This window comes from Globicephala melas, chromosome 16 (genome assembly GCF_963455315.2).
Source record: "Globicephala melas chromosome 16, mGloMel1.2, whole genome shotgun sequence".
NCBI classification, from domain to species: Eukaryota; Metazoa; Chordata; class Mammalia; order Artiodactyla; family Delphinidae; genus Globicephala; species Globicephala melas.
Window position 1 is genome coordinate 47,829,527 of NC_083329.1, and position 22,915 is coordinate 47,852,441.

General features: G+C 37.2%; 1 protein-coding gene across 6 annotated transcripts in view; it reads right to left on the minus strand.

Annotated features, from left to right (window-relative positions):
- The window catches only part of SHLD2 (shieldin complex subunit 2), a 114,338-nt gene that overhangs the window by 6,335 nt on the left and 85,088 nt on the right, over nt 1-22,915 (minus strand). For all 6 annotated transcript variants that reach the window (XR_004040862.2, XR_011376797.1, XM_030862819.3 and 3 more), the window contains 4 exons: nt 18,557-18,751; nt 18,086-18,220; nt 10,967-11,173; nt 286-514 (listed from right to left, as the gene is read on the minus strand). Coding sequence is in view for 4 of the 6 variants with exons in the window: in XM_030862819.3 (XP_030718679.1) it covers nt 286-514; nt 10,967-11,173; nt 18,086-18,220; nt 18,557-18,751 (766 nt within the window). In the remaining 2 variants the exon portion in view is untranslated. The remainder of the gene's footprint in view (nt 1-285; nt 515-10,966; nt 11,174-18,085; nt 18,221-18,556; nt 18,752-22,915) is intronic.

Consider the following 22,915-nt stretch of genomic DNA (forward strand, 5'->3'; position numbering starts at 1 on the left):
TAGAACTTGGTTAAAAATGTAAACCAAGTAAAAGTTTTCTTCAGTATAGCTGCTTAAAGACAATAAAATCTCCCAATTACTGCTTTTGAAAAATTCCTGTTATGATTACTGGGCAATTTCTGCTTTCATAAATAGCTATTTATCACTCAGGCAGAACAATTTATTCTCTTGGATTAGCTCTAGTTAGTTCTCATTAGAAAGAGTTGATATATGTAATTTTTTGGTCACTTCCAGTCCTATAATATTAAACGTTTTCCATCCCGCTGGCTTGCTTAGTTGCCTTACCTATAGTATTTTTTCTTCATGGTAAACGGCAAGCAGCTAAAACATTGTTTGTAGATCTTGTTCTCATCTGTTTCTAGTTCCAGTCCACATTTTGCACAGCCAGTATATATAATATTGGGAAGAGAAGAAAAAATAATCTTCAGAGAACTGTGAGCATTTAGAGCTATCTTCAGAGATGCTGTAATGGGAAACACTAGCTCTAAAATCTGGGCTTTGATTAGAATCACTCCTGTAAAAGACAAACACAAAGAAATATCACAAATTAGGAGCCAAAACCATAATTTAATTTACAAACATGGTTAATTATACAGTTGATTCACAGTTATTTATAGTAAAGGATACACCGAGGTCTTGTTCTTGGTCTTCTCTACTCTTTTCCTAGACAGTCTCACTCACGTAGGACTTCCGTATTTACTCTAGAGTGTAAGGGGTGATCTGCCTGCAACTTAAAGACTTTTTTGGTTAATTTGGCTGAAAAGGTGGATGTTTTCTTCCTCCCTGTCCTCTGGAATCATGAAAAATCAGTTTAATCTTTTTTAGAAGAAATCCCTCTAAACACTTGAAACTAACATGCCATCTCTTCTTTTCTTTTAATTAATCATCATCAAAAGTCAAATAGGAGGTCAGTAATTCCAAAAATAATACACCACTAGCTTACCGTCTTTTTAAACTGTTTTTTCAGTTTCCCACCCATCATCATCCATACTCTGGGTGTTGGTTACATAGCCATGTGAGCCCTGAGGGTCCTCACGTACTAAATATTTTCTGTGTGACTCACCAGGCACCTCAAGCATGTTCATTCACTACTCACTGGCTCATGCACTCACCCATTCAACAAATATTGAGTATCTCTTATCTGCCAGACATTCTTTTTTGCTAATTTATCTTTGCCTTACTGTATACTAGTGAGATTGATGAGTTTATCTGAGCAACCTTCTCTTTTCCTCTACCATGTTCAGTTTAAAGGCTTTTTTAAGGCTTTGAATTTGTTCCTCTTCATCCTTTTAGCACACTCCAGGTCAAGAACTCATTATTCAGTATCCTGTTCCCTTTCCTGGTAATCTCTGCAGGGGTCTCATTAATGGCGACTTTCCTATTCCTAAGCCCTTCAGTTTGCTTCAGTCTTTTAGTGCCTGAAGATAGTTTCATCATCTCTTCCAATCATGTCATATATCTCTACACAAATTACAAGGGTGTGTAGCGGTCAGCATACCTAATAAACTATAGCAGACTCTTCATCACACCTTTCCATAGACATGATGAATCACTAATAAATTTTTTAATGAAATAACTCAGTAATTTTATTTTTATTAAAGCATAGCTCACCTATGTTTTTTGTTTTTTTAATATTTATTTATGTGGCTGCGTTGGGTCTTAGTTGCAGCACGTGGGATCTTCGTTGTGGCATGCAGGTTCTTTCGTTGCGGTGCATGGGCTCTTCGTTGCAGCACGTGGGCTTCTCTCTAATTGTGGCGCTTGGGATCCAGAGTGTGCAGGCTCAGTACTTGCAGTGCGTGGGCTTAGCTGCCCCACGGCATGTGGGATCTTAGTTCCCTGACCAGTGATCAAACCCTCGTCCCCTGCATTGGAAGGCGGATTCTTAATCACTGGACCACCAGGGAAGTCCCAATAATTTTAGAAGAATGTTAATATAATTGCTAACATTTTGCAAATTTACACAACTCTTGAAAAGAACTAAAAGTTCATGATGAATGTGGATACAGCTTTCAAGGGGTTCATGGCCTGCTGGGCACTTACATTCTGCTGATGGCAGGATACTTCCTTCCTTCCTCCCCTCCTCTCTTCCCTCCTCCCTCCCCTCCTCCCTTCCTTCCTTTCTTCCTTTTTTTTTTATTTTTGGCTGCACCATGCAGCTTGAGGGATCTTAGTTCCCGACCACAGTATCAATAAATGTTTCCATGTAGAAGTGGGTATATGGAGTTCTTCTCTGAGAATAAATCTCTGTATTCAATTAAAAGGTGGATTTTTTGAGAGGCTGTTGTTTTTGTTTTCTACTTGCAGTCTCCTTAGCTTAGTTTCATAATGTAATAATGCTAACCTATAATCACATCTTGGAAAATATTCAAACACACATACCTGAATTAACACAACTTGTAAAATTTTAACCTGGCATTTGGCCAAGGTAGAGTAAGCAACTGGATTTATGCTCCTACCTTGTGATATAATAAAAAGTAAATATTCGGTCTTTGTCCTTAGTTCCTAGCACACAGCTCCAAAAACTCTTGGAAATCTCCCAGAGTGATAAGAGTATCTTTCTTTGCTAATGAGATGACTGGTGACTGGGGCCCATCGGTAGCTTCAGGATGGGGGCTGGTCACCAGAAGGACCAAGGCAGATTAGATGGTTAGAACTTTCAGCCCCACCCACTGACCTCTGCAGAGGGGAAAGGGGCTGGAGATTGAGCTAATCACCAATAGGCAATGATTTAATCGATAACGCCTACACGAGGAGACCTTGATTAAAAACCTTAAACAGGGTTCAAGGAGCTTCTGGATTGATGAACACATGCTGGGAGGTTGGTGCACCAGAGAGGGCATGGACGCTCCATGCCCCTTCCCCCATACCTTGCCCTATGTATCTCTTCCATTTGGCTGTTCCTGAGTTGTATCCTTTATAATAAACTGGTATGTAAATAAAGAGAGTTCCTGAGTTCTGTGAGTAGTTCTAGCAAATTACTGAGCCTGAAAGTGGGGAGGGCTGTGGGAACTCCCAACTTTGTAGACAAGTCAGACAGAAGGGTACCCGGGGTACCTAATACTTGAGACTGGCATCTGAAGTGAGGACAGTCCTGTGGGACTGAGCTCTTAAACCTGTGGAGTCTGATACTAACTCCAGGCAGGTAGCATCAAAATTGAACTGTAGAACACCGAGTTGCTGTTCAGAGTTAGAGAAATGCCTGTTGGTGTGAAAAAAACAAACAAAAAAACCCCATACATTTGATGTCAAAAGTGTTGTGTATAAAAATAGTTCAGACACCTGAAACAACTAAAAACCAAACAAAATGTATGACACAACAATTCTCAAGACATTAGATATCAGACAACAAAGGACAGTGATCCCTAACAGATGAGAAGCAAAAGATGTAAGCCTGGTGACTGTCCCAGCTTACAAAGAGAGTTTCCTGGCTGTGGTGCAGGAAAGGGTACCCAGGCAGAGACTGGTGGTTTCCCTGAGTTGAGAGGAGACAGAGCTTTGAGTCTGGAAGGCTAATATGGCTAGAGTTCTCAGGGTAGAGTACTAGAAAGATGAGAGCTACAAAGAGAGAGAACTCTGGAGAAATGCAGAGGGAGAACTCTGGAGAAATGTAGAGGGTCCACCCCTTGGAGAATTCAACTGAGTATTAACCAATATATGTGACCAGAGGCCAAGGAAAGAACCAAGGAAAAGGATTACTGGGAACAATCACTGAAGCTTGTACAGAGCTGGGAGTAGTGTATTTTCCCACCAGCTAGAGTGGAAAATCTTGTAATCCATAGGGCACTGGATAGAGAACTTAGAAGCTGTACTTGGAGGAAAATTTATGGCACTAAACTCCTACATTGGAAAAAAAAAAAGTCTCATATCAACAACCTCAATTTCCACCTTAAGAAAGGTAAAAAAGTGAAACCTAAGAAAGCAGAAGAAAGGAAAAATAAAGACCAGACAAGAAATCAATGGAATAGAAAATAGAAAAAAAGAGAAAAATTAATGAATATAAAAGGTAGTTATTTGAAAATATTAATAAAATTGGTAAAACTCTAGCGAAAATGATCAGTAAAAAAAAAGACAGAGGACACAAATTAGCAATATCAGGTAATACTGTTACAAGTCCAAGCTTGCGCTGTTCACCACCAGACAGGCCAATGGATCAGAGACCAGGAGTTGAGGCAAGGAATACAACTTTATTCGGAAAGCCGGCAGACCAAGAAGATGGCAGAATAGTGTCTCTGAAAAACCATCTTTTCTGGGTCTGGATGCCAGTTTCTTTTATACAATCAGAGAGGGAGAGGTGGTGAGGAAGTAAAGTAAAAGGGCCATCAGTCTTGCAAAACATCTCCTGGAACTGACCAAGCCTTGGTGAGGGGATGTGTTAGTTTCTTCTTTCTTACAGCCATTCACAGGTGGGCGGTGTTCCCTGAGGCAGGCCATTATGTATGATTATAATAACAAAAGCAACTAAAAGCAAAGGTTAAAGTCAAACAGATCCAACGTTGAGTCCGATTTACCTCTTCCCCGTTACCAATATTACTATAGATTCTAGATATATCAAAAAGGATAATAAGAGAATATTATAACTTTATGCCAATAAATTGTTGTTGCTGTTATTGTGCCAACAACCTAGATGAAATGAACAGATTTCTTGAAAGATACAAACTACCAAAGCTCACTCAAGAAGAACAGATAACCAGAATACTCCTATATCTATTAAATAAAATTAATTTGTAGTTAAACCTTCCAATAAAGAAAACTTCAGGCCCAGATGGCTTCCCTGAGTTCTATCAAACATGTACAGAAGAAATCAATCTAATTCTAAACAAACTCTTCCAGAAAACTGAAGAGGAAAAACTACATACCAACTCATTCTATGAGCATTGCTCTAACACCAGAACCAGAAAAAGATATGTAATGGGGAAGAGCTAAATGGGACTCCATGTTGGATCTGTTTCTTTGACTTTAACCTTTGCTTTCTGTTGCTTTTGTTATTATAATCATACATAATGGCCTGCCTCAGGGAACACCGCCCACTTGTGAATGGCTGCAAGAAAGAAGAAATTAACACATCCCCTCACTGAGGCTGGCCATTCCAGGAGATGTTTTGCAAGACTGATGGATCTTTTTACTTTACTTCCTCGCCACCTCTCCCTCTCTAGTTTGCCTTTTTACTTTACTTCCCTCTCTGACTCTAGAAAAGAAACTGGCATCCAGACCCCGATGAGATGGTCTTTTGGGGACCCTAGTCCACCATCTTCATGGTCTGCTGGCTTTCCAAATAAAGTCGTATTCCTTGCCTCAACACCTCATCTCCCGATTTACTGGCCTGTCACACGGTGAGCAAAGTAAGCTTGGACTCGGTTACAGTTACTACAAGAAAAGAAAACTGCAGACAACACAGACATAAAAATTCTTATTAACAGGTGTTAGTGGGAATTCCCTGGCAGTCCAGCAGTTAGGTCTCCGTGCTTTCACTGCCAAGGGCCCAGGTTCTATCCCTGGTCAAGGAACTAAGATCTCACAAGCCATGCATGGTGCGGCCAAAAAAACAAAAAACCCAGAAATGCAAAGTTGGTTTAATATGCAAAAATCAATGTAATTAATTATATTAAAAGATTGGAAAAAAACTATGATCATCTCAATTGATGGCGAAAAAGCATTTGAAAAATTCTAACATCCATTTCTGATTAAAAAAAATTTTTTTTCAGGACTTCCCTGGTGGCACAGTGGTTAAGAATCCTCCTGCCAATGCAGGGGACACGAGTTCAAGCCCTGGTCCGGGAAGATCCCACATGCCGCATACACCACAACTACTGAGCCCACGTGCCACAACTACTGAAGCCCGCGTGCCTAGTGTCCGTGCTCCGCAGCAAGAGAAGCCACCACAATGAGAAGCCCGTGCACTGCAACGAAGAGTAGCCCCTGCTCGCCACAACTAGAGAAAGCCTACAAACAGCAACAAAGACCCAACACAGCCAAAAATAAATTTTAAAAAAAAGAATTAAAAAACAATTTTTTTTCAGAAAACTAGGAATAAAAGGGAACTTCATCAACCTGATAAAGGCATCTATGAAAAACATACAGCCAATATCATACTTACTAATGAAAGAATAAATGCTTTCTCCCTAAGATCAGAAACAAGGTAAAAATGCTTGCTCTTACAACTTTTTTTCAATATTGTATTAGAGGAGCTATCAAGTGTAACGAGGAATTTCTTTCTTTCCATCCAGACTGGAAAGAAAGAAGTAAAACTGTCTTAACACAAATAAAATGACCATCTATGTAGAAAATCCAAATCCACCAAAGAGTTGCTATTGAGCTTAGTGGGTGTAGCAAAGTTACAAAATACAAGGTCAATATATGAAAATCAACTGTATTTCTACATATTACCAATAAACAATTAAAACTGAAATTCTTAAAAATACCATTTATAATAGCATAAAAATAGAAACTAGGGATATGTCTGACAAACAATGTGAAAGTCCTATACTCTGAAAACTACAAAACACAGCTAAGGAATTAAAGAAGATCTAAACAAATGGAGAGATACATCTTGTTCATGGATTGGCAAACTCAGTGTTAAGATGCTTCAGTTCTTCCCCAAATTGATCTATAGCTTCAACACAATCTCAATCAAAATCCCAGTAGGCTTTTTTTGTAGAAATTGACAAACTGATTCTAAAATCCACATGGAAATGCAAAGGTTATAGAACAGCCAAAACAACTTTGAAAAGAACAAAGTTGGAAGGCTAACAATACCTGACTTCAAGACTTATCAGTATAAAACTTCAGTAATCAAAATAGTGTGCTATTGGTGGAAAGATAGACAAATAGATCAATAAAACAGAAGAAAGTCCAGAAATAGACCATACATGTGGACAACTGATTTTGACAAAGGTGCAAAGGCAATTCAATGGAATAATCTTTTCAACAACTAGTGCTTGAACAACTGGATAGTCATACAGCAAAAAACAAACCAAAAAAACCCAACTTCAAGCCATACCTCACGTTATATACAAAATTAACTCAAAATAGATCATAAACCCAAATTTAAAACCTAAAACTCTAAAACTTTTAGAATAACATGTAGGAGATAAATTTTTGTGACATTGGGTTAGGCAAAGATTTCCTAGAAATGACACCAAAAGCACAATTCATACAAGAATAAATGGATAAACTGGACTTCATTAAAATTTAAAACTTGTGCTCTTCAAAAGACCTAGGTAAAATAATGAAAAGACAAGTAAAAGACTACAACAGAGGCAAGCAAAAGACAAGCAACATTTTTGCAAAGCTTATAGTTGATAAAGAATTTTGACTCAGGGAGTTCCCTGGTGGTTAGGATTCTGGGCTTTCACTGCTGTGGCCAAGGTTCAGTCCCTGGTCTGGGAACTGAGATCCTGCAAACTTCACAGCACAGCCAAAAAAAAAAAACAAAACAAAACAAAGAAAGAAAAATAATTTTTACCCAGAACATAAAGAACTCTCAAAATTCAATAAAACAATCAAGTCAATTTTTTTAGGTAGGCAAAAGATTTCAATCGACACTTCATCAAAGAAGATATAGAGTTGGCAATTAAGTACATAAAAGATGTTCAAAACCATCAGTCAATAAGGAAATGCAAATTAAAACCACAATGACCCATTACTACACACCTATTAGAATGAACAAAATTAAAAAGAATGCCCATACCAAGTGTTGAAGTAGGTGTGGAAAAAACAGAGCTCTCATACACTGCTGGTGGAAATGTAAAATGGTACAACTACTTTGGAAAACAGTTAGGCAGTTTATTTTTATTTTTTGGCACTTTCATTAAAAGTTAAATACATGCCTACCATATAATCCAGCTATTGACTCAGTTCCTAGGTATTTATTCATGAAAAAAGAAAGACTATGTCCATATAATGCCTTATACTTGAATGTTTATAGAAGCTTTATTTATAACAGCCAAGAACTGGAAACAACCCAGATGCCCATCCACAGCTGAACAGATAAACAAATCACAGTATATTCATATAATATGTACTACTGATACACACAACCACATAGATACATCTCAAAGAATTTGCTAAGTTAAAGACGCCAAACAAAACAATGTACATACTGCATGAGTTCATGTATACAAAACCATAGAGAATTCAAAGTAATCTCTACTGACAGAAAGCAGATTGATTGCCTGGAAGGATCTGGGGCAGGGATGAGGAGTCAGAAGAGATTACAGAGAGACAGCTGACGGTTTCATGACTGTGGTGACGGTTGCATGGGTTTCATGTCAAAACTCACCAATATGAATGTGCATGCTTTAAAAAAGGGTAATTTCCTATGTGAAAATTACATCCCCAAAACCCTGTTAAAAAATTTTTTTTTTTAATCTGACACTCTGAATCACATTTGAAAAGCACTAACTCTGGACTTCCCTGGTGACACAGTGGTTTGTGCCTGCCAATGCAGGGGACACGGGTTCAAGCCCTGGTCCGGGAAGATTCCACATGCCGCGGAGCAACTAAGCACGTGTGCCACAACTACTGAGCCTGCGCTCTAGAGCCTGTGAGCCACAACTACTGAGCCTGCGTGCCTAAAGTCCGTGCTTCACAAGAGAAGTCACCACAATGAGAAGACCGCTCACCACAACAAAGAGTAGACGCCGCTCTCCGCAACTAGAGAAAAGCCCACGCACAGCAATGAAGACCCAATGCAGCCAAAAATAAATAATTAATTAAAAAAAAGAAAACCACTAACTCTGAAGTATCCTATTAACTGCATATGACACAACTCTTACATTTCTGTGGATGAACCAAAAGTGGGCATAGCATGCTAGTAAAAAAGCCCAAGAAATATAGTTGAGAATCTTAGCATGTGATCTCTTAGGAGCTTCAACTTATTTTATTTGGGACCAGATTCTTTTCACTAGCAAAACTGTCAAAATAATCTTAGTCCACTTAAAACACATTCAGCATTTAACAAAATCTAAAACCATCTATAAGAATTCAGAAAATTATTTATGCAGACTGGAGAATAAAGTTAAAATTCAGTATCAAGATCCAAAGTTCCTGAGTTATTCTTGATAACTCAACCTATAAAAGCACCAAAAATAGTAATCTTACACAAATTCTGAGGAAAATTTTTTTTTTTTTTTTTAAGCGGCACTTGGGCCTCTCACTGTTGTGACCTCTCCCGTTGCGGAGCACAGGCTCCGGACGCGCAGGCTCAGCGGCCATGGCTCACGGGCCTAGCCGCTCCGCGGCATGTGGGATCTTCCCAGACCGGGGCACGAACCCGTGTCCCCTGCATCGGCAGGCGGACTCTCAACCACTGTGCCACCAGGGAAGCCCTGAGGAAAATTTTTGACCAAATTTTTCTTCTTCATTAAAACACTTAAATTATGTAACAATAAACCTGCAGATACATCTCCGTTTTTTCAACCCTTACTTGCCCTCTAAATACATTTGCTATGGACTTCCCTGGTGGCGCCGTGGTTGGGAATCCGCCTGCCAATGCAGGGGACACGGGTTCGAGCCCTGGTCTGGGAAGATCCCACATGCTGCGGAGCAACTGGGCCCATGCGTCCTAACGACTGAGCCTGCACTTTACAGCCCGCAAGCCACAACTAGTAAGCCCACGCACCCAGAGCCCATGCTCCGCAACAAGAGAAGCCACAGCAATGAGAAGCCCGCACACCGCATCGAAGAGTAACCCCTGCTTGCCTTGACTACAGAAAAGCCCGAAGACCCAACGCAGCCAAAAATAAATAAATAAATATTTAAAAATAAATAAATACATTTGCTATAGTAGCCACTGGAAAACTTTCTATTAGTTTCCCAAACTGATAATCACTGACATTTGCATTTAGCAAGCTTAACTATAGCTTTAAATCCTGTTTAATTTGTTATACCTTCAACCAGGAGTTAGCATCTTTCTAGCATCATTTCTGTAGTTAGGAATGTAATTTAGTGAAAAGTATTTCCCACTAAAATTGTAGCAGTTTATCTAGTTATTTTCACTATTTTATTCTCTCTTCATTCCAAAGTGTATAGCATTCTGAACCTAAAACATATGCCTTTTACTACTGCACTCAAAATAAATTAATTATATTTAGTTCATGGAAATTGTGTGACTGTGTGTATAAAATTCATCAGGCATTCTTCCATGTAGTATGCTTCTGAGAATGAAATTTATACACACACTCACACTCACACACACATATTTGAGTTCAGGAAGTATATTACATTATACAAAGCAGTAAGTAAATTCCATAAATTCTGTATCAATGTTAACTTTTAACACTCATGTGATAGATGATAGCTTAGTAACTTGATAAAATGTTTATCTCAACAGTGATTCTGGCTAGAGTCATTTTTCTATTTCTGGCTTATTAAATGATAAGCTGCTTTTAACTACATGCAAAAAATATTTTTAGGTAATCCCTAATAATACAAATTAACCTCAAAGGATTGTAGGCAAAATGTTAGGAAGATGTCAGTATCTGTTTCAGCTACTTACAGAGATCTATATTTCACTTTTATATTCAATTACATATTTTCCCCACAAATGGCAGCTTCTTTGCTTATATGAAAACTAGCAGACTTCCCTGGTGACACAGTGGTTAAGAATCCTCCTGCCAGTGCAGGGGACATGGGTTCAAGCCCTGGTCCAGGAAGATCCCACATGCTGCGGAGCAACTAAGCCCGTGTGCCACAACTACTGAGCCTGCGCTCCAGAGCCCACGAGCCACAACTACTGAGCCCATGTGCCACAATTACTGAAGCTCGTGTGCCTAGAGCCCGTGCTCCACAACAAGAGAAGCCACTGCAATGAGAAGCCCGAGCACCACAACGAAGAGCAGCCCCCGCTCTCCGCAACTAGAGAAAGCCTGAGTGCAGCAATGAAGACCCAACGCAGCCAAAAATTAATAAATAAATGTATTTAAAAAAACAAACTAGCAATGTCTTATATAAATAAAGGTCTTACCTGAATGCTTATCCTCTAGGTGTGTCGCTAAATCTGACATCTTCACAAAGGACGGTGTGTTTTTTTGAAATTTTGCTTTAAATGTAATTGCCCTTATATCATCATCAAACAGGCACTCACAGGATGACCATGGTGTCGTATGCAATTCTAGGTTCTCCAGGATGCAATTGCGCTGAACAAAAAGATATTTAAATTCCCAAATATAATCTTAAACAAAACAAAAACAAAAAGTTACCAAAAAGGAAATAATCTAGGCTCAAAATCAGATTAAATAGATTGACCTGATTAAATCAGTTAAATACAACTTTCATCACATTAAGGAATTTGGATATAAAGATGCAAAATATGAATGTTGTATTAAGGCAATAAGATAAGAATGCTAGAGACAATTTTAACAAAAATTTTTCTAAAGAATACTTGGTCTCCTAAACAGTCATAATTTATCATAACCAACTGCTTTTCAAAGTAGCAAACTCTCATTTTGATATCTACAGAAAAGATTTTTTAAAATAATGGCACAGAAATGGACGTCTGCCATAATCAATATTACTCATTGATTTTTCAACACCTTAGTTTCCTTTTATATTTATTCATTTATTTATTTATTATTTAGTTGCACTGGGTCTTAGTTGAAGCAGGTGGGCTTCCTTAGTTGTGGCTCTCAGGCTCCTTAATTGTGGCATATGGGCTCCTTAGTTGTGGCTTGAGAGCTCTTTAGTTGTGGCATGCGAACTGTTAGTTGTGGCATGCATGTGGGAATCTAGTTTCCTGATCAGGTATCGAACCTGGGCCCACTGCATTGGGAGTGCAGAGTCTTAACCACTGTGCCACCAGGGAAGTCCCCTTAGTTTTCTTATTTAGCTAATTTTTCCACAACAAAAAAAAGCATTTAGACTCAGTTGCTCCTATTTTTAATTCCCTTAGTAATAATTCTGAACCACAGTAGCACAGACCTTCTTGCCAAATAATCAGACTATAAATTAATAGATTCAACTTTAAAACTATATCAAAACAAAAAGAGGTCTCTTAGCACTAAGTTTTCTAATGACAGTTGTCTTTTTAGTTTCCCACATACTTCAGGCCATAAATCTAATTCACAACACCCTACCGGCTTCCTCAGTTTCTTTCACTGGACAGCTTTTTTTTTGTGGACAATCTTAAAACAAGTCAATACATCTGTATAGACAGAGCATCATTAGAAAGAACTAAAGCATATATATTCCAAGCTGTTGCTTAAAACCAATTACTATTTTAAAATAGCTTTCTTGCCTTATTATAAAATACATGCTTAGACATCACAGATAAGCAAAGAAATAAATGGCAGCTATAATCAACACCTCAGAATAAACACAGTTAATATTTTAGTGGCCATCTAGTTGTTCTCAATTTGTTTGATTTTTACTTATGTCAAATATATTTTTACATGTCATTAAGTATTATTCTACATTATTTTAAAATACTGCGTAATATGTCATTGCACAGGTACACCAAAATCTTAAAACTTATTAGAGTAATCCTCTCTTTTGGGGCATGTTTCTTGTTTTTCACTATTATAAACAGTACTGTGATAACATATTTTTAGCTACATCTTTATGCACAACCATGATAAATTCCTATTAATTGTAATTGTTAGGCCAAAGGTATTCCAAATTCTAAGGCTTTCATATGCATTGTCAATTGTCCTCAAGAAAGGTTTTACCCCTGAAACTAGTACACTGTAAGTCAGTTATACTTCAGTTAGAAAAACAGAAAAGAAAAAGAAAGGTTTGCCAATTTACATCTTCAATAGTTTAGGAGAGTGGCTATTTCCCCATATCTTCTCTTTTGACTTCTTAGCAGAAAAATCAGCTATGATTATTATTTTATTTGTCTGTCTCCCATTACTAGTAAGAGTAACTTTTTTCATACATTTATTGGCCACTTTAATTTCCTCTTTGGGGACTTGCCTGTTCATATCTATTGCCCATTCTTACAAGTATTTGTCTTTTGCCTTTGGCATTACTTTCTGACAAAATGCAATTTTTTCCTGGTTTTTCACTTGCATTTTAATTTTGTATATAGTGATTTTTAGTTGATTTTTAATGCAGTTTTTTGTTGCTGCATTTTATTTAGCCTACTAGTCTTTGGGCTCCAAATAAGTTCACTTATATTTTCTTCTAGTGCTCATTGTTCCTTTTTTAAAATATTTGAATTTCTAATACACCTGCAATTTATTTTGGCACAAATATAAAGTATAAGTTTAATTCTTATTTTTTTCTCTAATTGTTAGCCAGATATTCCAAATATTATTTACTCTTTTTTAAAGGAAAAAAATTTGCTTTAATTTTTAAATTATAAAATAAAATATACTTTTTGTAAAATATTTAGACAGTAAAAGAGAAGTAATAGGTAAGGTAAGATTGCCCAAGTTTCAATAAAATGGATAATGGGTACTTCAGTTAATTATATTATTCTGTCTATATGTTTGAAGTTTTTTAAAAATATATTTATACATTTATTTATTTTTGGCTGCATTGGGTCTTCGTTGCTGTGCTCAGGCTTTCTCTAGTTTTGGCGAGCAGGGGTTACTCTTCGTTGCAGTGCGTAGGCTTCTCATTGCGGTGGCTTCACTTGTTGTGGAGCATGGGCTCTAGGCACACAAGTTTCAGTAGTTGTGGCACGTGGGCTCAGTAGTTGTGGCTCAAGGGCTCTAGAGCACAGGCTCAGTACTTGTGGTGCACAGGCTTAACTGCTCCACAGCATGTGGGATCCTCCTGGACCAGGGCTCGAACCCATGTCCCCTGCATTGGCAGGCAGATTCTTAACTACTGCATCACCAGGGAGTCCCAGTTTGAAGTTTTTTATACTAAAAGGTTTAAAAAATAAATGCAGACTCCATACATGCATAAAATTCAAACTAAAGGTATAAAGAAAAAATAAAAACCACATAATACTACTATATAGAAATAGCCAGTGCTAGCATTTTAGTATCTGTATTTCCAGATTTTTAAAAATTAATTAATTAATTATTTTTAGCTGTGTTGGGTCGTCCGTGCTGCGCACGGGCTTTCTCTAGTTGTGGTGAATGTGGGGCTAATCTTCGTTGCGGTGCATGGGATTCTCATTGCAGCGGCTTCTCTTATTGTGGAGCCGGGCTCTAGGTGCGCAGGCTTCAGTAGCTGCAGCACGTGGGCTCAGCAGTTGTGGCTTGCAGGCCCTAGAGAGCAGGCTCAGTAGTTGTGGTGCATGGGCTTAGTTGCTCCGCGGCATGTGGGATCTTCCCAGACCAGGAATCAAACCTGTGTCCCCTGCATTGGCAGGCAGATTCTCAACCACTACGCCACCAGGGAAGTCCCTGTATTTCCAGATTTTTTAATGTGTATATACATACTTATATATTCACTTTTATTAAAATGGGATCCTATTACACATGAAGTTTTATAACCTACTTTTTTAAACTAAATATTCTATAACATACATTTCTCCAGGCTAGTGAACATACATATCTTTGATAGTGAATATCTTTGTGTGTCTACCAGACCACAAATAACCCCCTTAACTGTTCCCCCACCCTCTGAAATAAGTTCAGATATTCCAACTGGTACTTTTTTTTTCTTTTTTTTTTTGGCCACTTAGTGCAGCATGAGGGAACTTAGTTCCCATACCCCCTACAATGGAAGTGCAGAGTCCTAACCACTGGACTGACAGGGAACTGCCTACTTTTTGACCCTGTCCTCCAGGCCACAGCTGACTGAATCAAATTCAACCTAGGCCATCAGATTCTCTTTGCTGGGAACTTAGAAATGGAACTGGTCTCTTAAAAGGAAAAGTAAAACAGGAGCTACAGAGTAACCATCTACTTTCTGTAAGGTTGAGAAGCAGGGAAAGTCTAGACTGAGTGAATAAGGCAGATCCACAGAGATGGTGCCTGGGACCCAAAAAGCCTTTCAGCTCCTAGCTCCAAGTCCCCCTGAAACCCATCACTCTTGTCCTATGTACTATGACATACTCCTGTATACTTCCAATATATCCCCCTTAATTGTTTAAGTTAACCACAATAGAGTTCTAGTTTTAACTACAAGCCCTCAGTGTCCAAGTTCAAATATAATTTCTTAATACATCCAATGGATTGCAAAACCTTCATGTGCATGCATTTTTAACTTTGTGATTCTTTTCTTATCATTTGAAACAAGCCAAGTTATTTCCTCCTCAAACTTGAGTCTTTTACTCCTTAAAGACAGTGGGAACCTTGAATGGCTGCCTGATCTGGGTTTTTTTGGTTTTTTTGGTTTTTCTGGCCATGCTGAGGGGCATGCAGGATCTTAGTTCCCCGACCAGGGACTGAAACCATGCCCCCTATAGTGCAAGCACGGAGTCTTACCCACTGGACCACTAGGGAAGTCCTCTGTACTTTATTCTTCATTCATTCATAAAGAAAATATCTACTAGCACAGGCAGTGCTGTGTGATGGGGATACAATGGTGAACAAGCTAGTCAGGGTGCTTTTATTCACAGACTTTACAACCTACTGGGAAATTTAGTTAATTACCAAGCAAGCAAATAAGCTGGATCATCTGTCTGCGTTAGGTGGCATGAGTGCTATACAAAGAGTGACCTGGGACTTCCCTGGTGGCGCAGTGGTTAAGAATCTTCCCTGGTGGCGCAGTGGTTAAGAATCTGCCTGCCAATGCAGGGGACACGGGTTCGAGCCCTGGTCCGGGAAAATCCCACATACTGCGGAGCAGCTAAGCCCGTGCTCCACAACTACTGAGGCTGTGCTCTAGAGCCTGTGAGCCACAACTAATGAAGCCCGTGCGCCAAGAGCCCGTGCTCCGCAACAAGAGAAGCCACCGCAATGAGAAGCTCGCGCTCCTCAACGAAGAGTAGCCCCCGCTCACCACAACTAGAGAAAGCCCCCTCGCAGCAACGAAGACCCAATGTAGACAAAAAAAAACAAAGAGTGACCTGATAGGGAGTGATTATGTATATTCATGTGTGAGGCCTCTCTGGGGAAATGAAATTGGAGAGCCATCCGTGTGGGAGAGCCGCAGGAAAAAGCACTCTAGGCAGGGGAAACATGTAAATTCAAGATCCCAAGGCAGGAAAAAGGCTGGCATGTTCAAGTAACAGAAAGGAGTTAAGCTAGTAGGTCTGAGGGAGACTGACCAGTACTGAGACAATTCGTGATACAATTCTGTATTTGAATCATGAATACATGCCCTTAGGCATGTACGGATATCAAACCTCCGTGCAGACATAACTGTGATTTTGCATGAAGTATAATTATAAAGGTTGAGATCACTTGTATTATTCTGTGCTTAATTAGTAATGTCACGAGAGTACTTTATTGTAATCTGTTATACTTTTAAAGTATTAGACTTCTATTAAATGATTTCAGGAGAATATTGCATTGGAAAGGCATTTAGCTCTGAATAGCCTATTTTATGCATACCCAATTCCCAAGAAGCCCACCCTCATTAGGACCTAAACTGTGACCAACACTTTCTACATATGAGGCATACCAAATTCCTACTAACAATGCATATTTCTAACAAACGCAAATTGGGGATTAGTTTCTTATTATTCTTCTTCAAAACATTGACTCTGTTATCTTCAGTATTCAGTAATGACTGCTTGACGATCATTTCTGATTATATCACCTAAATGTGAGTCTGTTTTCCTTGGGAACAAGTAAAACCAGGGCCCAGTACAGAAAGAATAATACAGAGAATGCCTTAAGAAGAAAAAAGAAATACTAAATGAATAGACAGAATGCTAACAATTTGTGAAAGTAGAATCACTTACTTAAATGAGTCTTCAAAATTGGTATTTTCCCATTTTAGAAAGAATGATCTTGAGGTATTAAGGTGGATATTAAAACTTAAAAAACAATGATTATAAATAAACATGCTGAATGAATGAACAAAGAACAACTACACCTTAATTCCTGGATTCATAAATTTTCAATATTAACTTAAATATCATAGAATTATCTAGGGATAACTACAATTCCTCTTCTATTAACCAAATAACTATTAGTTTTAAAAGAATATTCATATTAAGCATGGAGCAATCTGCTTTGCTACAGCTGCACTGTAATTGGAATGACACCTTCGACCTACATTCTGCTCAACATGCAGTAGACTCATGTTCCTGGCCATGGCATGGTGGTCAACAATGATGGTTTGTCTATCATTGACACATGTTTCAGATTTCTCAACCAAACAAATATTTGTCACTGTTTGATGTTAACAAAAAAGTCAAAAGTCAAATCCTAGTTATGGGCTATTAATGATTAAGAGAGACAATGTGATAGATCTTTATTTTTTTTTGTTTGTTTATTTTTGTGATAGATCTTTAGATAACTATTTTGAAATAGAAGTTTGAAAGAAACATTAACTCTTTCAGGTAAAAAAGAATGGGTCACATACTTAATCTTTGCATTAATTTAGCAGAGTAAAATAACTCATAAGCCAGTAATTAAACTGTCTCTGATTGCTACAGCTAAAGGATCTCACAATATCAAAAGGAAGGTGTTATACTATTTTATTGAAACATCAATTCCATTTAATTCAATACATCATAAGTGATTAACTTATGCTTCAAAGGAAAATGTAATCATGTGTCATACTTTAAACATGAACATTCTATGGATGGCTAATAGTCCACACTTTTAAAACAACTGGAATAAAAACCTGGGGCACAGTAATTTATTAAACAGTAACACTGCGACTTGAAAGAGTTACTGCAACTCCCCTAACATCTGCCCTATAACCAGAGAGAAGTTTATTTATCAGAGTACTTTGGCTGAATAAAAATTGTAGACGCGTCTCCAGAATTAAATTTTTAAACAACATTATCCAAAGAAGGTAAGATCTTCACTATAAAGGTAAAGTAGCATACCTGGGAATAAACAGAAGATTTTATTTTGCTACCATTAATTATAGAAGACTTTTTAGATCACTGAATTGCTTACAGGAGGTATAAAATTATAACAGAAGAAATCTGCAAAAGAATATTCAATCATGATCAATTATATTTCAAACGTAGTCTGATCTCCAGAGTCTCTTCATCTTAGGCCCATAAGCATTAATCATTTACCTAACTATAAATAGATTTAATGCTTTTTGGTGTATTTACCTTTTTTCCTTTGAAGTTGAGGGTACCAGGCTGCTCCAGGACCCCATAATACAAGCACATAATGTTGACCTTGGGCCTGTTCCACTGTTAACATAATTTTCCTTTGCTTCTGTCCTCTATAACTGTATAATGCCTCTGGAAAAGGAAAAGGAATATTTTAGTTGGCATTACTCTATTACCTGTGATACTGTACTTCAGTGTCTAATGATATCTACTGATAACCAAATGGTACACTAAGATGGTCCTGTATCTTAATTTTTTTTAATTGAAGTACAATTGATTTACAATATTGTGTTAGTTTCAGGTATACAGCACGATTCAGAAGAATATACATATATATATTCTTCAGATTCTCTTCCCTTATAAATTATTACAAAATATTGAGTATAGTTCCCTGTGCTATACAGTAGGTCCTTATTGTACCTTAATTTTTTTATAACCTAAAATTAAGGAGGAACCCAAAATGTTTACCTGTCAGTATAGTGATATCAACAACTCTTAGAACCGCATGGACTAATACGTCTGGCTGAAGCTGCTCCAATTCTACAAATTCTATACTGCTCATTTTCTGAAGCTGCCTCTGAGGAAGATCTCTGAGATAGGAATGTTTTGAAGACACATACGCCAGTAAGTCTTGAAGTACAATATCACTAACCATACTGGAATCTAAGAAAGAAAGAAAAAAAAAGACCACATGTACAAAAAATGGAAACATTATATTTTCCTGATAACATGATATCTTCTTAGAACTGTTTTTTATGTTGTAAAGTGTGATTAAATGTGAAACATGATTTCATTTCTATAAAACATGTAGCTTATTCTTGAATCAGTTTAGATGCCAAAATAGGCCTGATATTTTTAACCAATGGAAATGGAATTATTTACCATCTCCAGAAAACTTGCCCTGCTCCCTTACTTCTCTATTTTGTTAATACTATCATTTTTCCACCACTTAACCAAGACCAATATTTCAATTATTTTCTGATTTCTCCATTACCCTGTTGTATCCAACCAGTTCCCTAACTCCTGGAGTCTGATCTGATCACGTCTTCCTCAACTATCCCAGCCACTGCTATTCTTCCTCAAGACTGTTAGCATTTCTCATCTGAAATACTCGGAGACTCCCCTAACTGGCTCTCCCAGAACATGCCTTATTCCTTCTCACTGCTAAGCCTCTGCCTTCACTATATTCACTGGCTATAATGCTGTCCTCCTCCTCTCTCTGCATCCAAATACTACACAGAAAAACAACCACTATAGACTCCCAGTGATTTCTCCTTCCCCTGAACTTAGTTTTTATCTCTCTCATTTGGCATTTGTGCATGCGCTACTTTATATTTCTCTTGATTGTTAGATCGATTATTTAATGCTTAGGTCATTATGCTACTTAGATGTTTTTCTCTCCTGTCTCAAGTTTTTTCCTCATTTTTATATGTACTTTACATACAATAAAATACACATTTTAAATGTACAGATTGATGAGTTTTGCTGATTAAAATTTAATTTCCCTGAAGGAAAGGGAGGTATGTTTGAATAAGTGACTGATTGTTGACGAAAAATAAGATCATAGCAAAAAACAGGAGTACTTTTTAAAAAGCAGAGTCTATTAACTGATTTCAATAGAAAAAAATAAATGATTCTTCTTTCCTTCTCCCAGTATCATTTTCATCCTAATGTATTTCTTGTGCCACACTAAAGCCTCATTATTCACTCACTCATCAGTAAACCATCCACTATGTGCCAGGCATTATACCAGGTGCTACGGACACAAAGACATGAACCCAAGGCTGAAGAAATTATCAACCTAGAGGTTGATAACCAACAATGGGCTTAGGGTATATGCAGTATATGTAAGCATTCCTAAGAGCACACCAAAAGAACTGCCCTGGGAAATTGGAAGAGGCTTTACTGAGGAAATATTTAGCAAGGTTTTGGAAAAATGCCTAATAAAAAAGGTTTCTAGGTAGTAACTGGGAAGGATAGTATATTTCCAGAGAAGGGACTGGTAATCCTTTATGTACCTTAGACGCTTTTGATATTCTGATAAAGCATAGAGACCCATTATCAGAATAATTTTTTTTTTATGAATAGAGTTTATTTATTTATTTTTGGCTGCGTTGGGTTTTCGTTGCTGCTTGCGTGCTTTCTGTAGTTGTGGCGAGCGGGGGCTACTCTTCGTTGCAGTGCGCAGGCTTCTAATTGTGGTGGCTTCTCTTATTTTGGAGCACGGGCTCTAGGTGCACAGGTTTCATTAATTGTGACTCATGGGCTCTAGAGAGCAGGCTCAGCAGTTGTGGCTCACGAGCTTAGTTGCTCCGTGGCATGTGGGATCTCCCCAGACTAGGGCTCGAACCTGTGTCCCCTGCAGTAGCAGGCGGATTCTTTAACCACTGCGCCACCAGAGAAGTCCCCAGAATAATATTTTTATAACAGCTTTATTGGAATATAACTTACATACATAAAGTTCACCCTTTTAAAGTGTACAATTCAGTGTTTTTTTTAGTATTTCACAAAGTTGTGTAACTATTACCATTATCTAATTTTAGAACATTTTTATTACAGAATAATATTTTTAAGTTCATGAAATGAAATAGGATAGTAAAACCAATTATATGGAAATACAGTAATCAAAATACTTTTAAAACTGGGGATAACCTATGAGCCTCATTAAAACATTAAATAACAAGATACAGCAAAGTATGCAGCAACTACTATAATTTCAAAGTATGCCAAAGTATCATGGGCATAAATGATACTCAAGTTATCTTCAACAGCTGTAATGTGATATGAAAATATATGTGTTTTCCACTGGTGACCAAGCCACAAGTATTGATAATATTACTGTGGATTGTCACCTTATTCATAATGGAAGGAAATGCTAATTTTCAATAAGCAATTAGTGAAAATAAAGATGTAATATCTTACTGTTACCAGAGATGGAGGTGGGGGGAGGGGGAACTGGATGAAGACAGTCAAAAGGTACAAAGTTCCAGTTATAAGATAAATAAGTACTAGGGGTGTAATGTACAACATGATAAATATAATGAACACTGCTGTACATTATATATGAAAATGGTTAAGAGAGTAAATCCGAAGTGTTCTTATCACAAGGAAAAAGAATATTTTTCTATTTCTTTAATTTTGTATCTATATAAGATGACAGATATTCACTAAACTTACTGTGATAATCATTTCATGATGTACGTAAGTCAAATCATTATGCTGTATGCCTTAAACTTATACAGTGCTGTATGTCAATTATATCTCAATAAAACTGGAAGGGAAAAAAAGATGTAATGTCTTCCCAACCAAGTTTATGGACGCTTTAATGTAGAGGAATCAATTTTCATAGATGAAAGAGTAGGAAGAACTTTTAGAAGGCTAGTGACCATCCAGCAGATGAAAGGGCTAGAAACCAGGCAAGACTGCTTGAAGGGGAAAACGGTGATAGATTTGTGAACTAGTTCTGAGGTAGAATCCAAGAAGCAATTAGATGTGGAGGGTAAAGAAAAGACTGCAGAACACACAAAGATTTCTGGCACAGTTGAGTGGATGGATAAAAACAAATGTTCTAGAGCTTTTAGAATCTGAAAAATGAAATCTATTCTAATTAAGGTTACTCAATTCCTAAATGAATTTTATAAAATAATGGTGATAGCATAACAAAGATAATGAGCATAAGAGAAAAGAACAGACAGTATGAAAGATGAATGAGAAAAAGGGGAAGAGTGGGGATAAGGAGACCAATTAGGTTACAGCAAAACCCAACTCTAGATATCTCCTTCCACAGCTCCAGTTTATTCACCAGGCCTCCTGATTCCTCCTTCACAATATTTCCAGCACATTTGGAATCAGAAAAACTGGGTTCAATTCTGACTTTGTCAATAATGACTCCTCTGAACTTGTACTTAACATCTCTGGGCTTTATTCTTTATCTACAATAAGAGCTTTTTTGGGGGAAAATAGATCGCTAATATCAAATTATTTACTTATTCTTACTTCATAAAAATTTGTACAGAAACATCCGATTACTTAGATTTCAAATAAAATAGTCTACTTCATGAAAACATTGTGTTAAAACTTAGATTTATATACTTAATTTAATAATATTTAAGATAAATTTATATCCTGTCACATTATCAGGACTAGGTTTGTAAAATTTATAACACCTTACTGTAATGAGGAAAGAACAAGAGCACAATACACATATGGATCAGAAGTAAGAATGCTCTCATGAGTTGTAACAACTTGCAAAAACAAAAAAACAAAAAAGCTCTTAACTAACCAAATTGATTTATTCTTTCAGAAGAAAAACAATTGCAATATTATCAAAGTATCAACTGTTAACTATTTCCCTAAATCAAACAAAAAAAGCCTTAGAATACACTTTATTTAGCTACTAACTTGTGTAACCTGTGAAAAACAAGGCAATATAAATTCCTATGTAAGTATAAAAACAAATTTGAAGTAACCTCTAAAGGTTATTTAATTAGCTCAAGGTTTTTCACATTGTTCTACAAAACCTGAAGCTCCCCAGGTTCCATGGGATATTCTCCATCCAGAATTAGATCCTAAGATTTTTATGAAATTACTGAACTAGAGAGCAATCTTACTTGAATCTACATCAAATCTTACTTGAACTATATCTGGTTCTTAAAACCAGAACTATCTACAACATCTGTCTCTCAAATCCCTTGCAAAATATTTACATACCATGTTATTTTCATTATTGTAAAACATTCTTTACCCTTCCATTGTATTAACATCTATAAAACATTTATAAAAAGCCATTTAGCTCCTTGGAAATATGATTTCGAAGATGTAGCAACT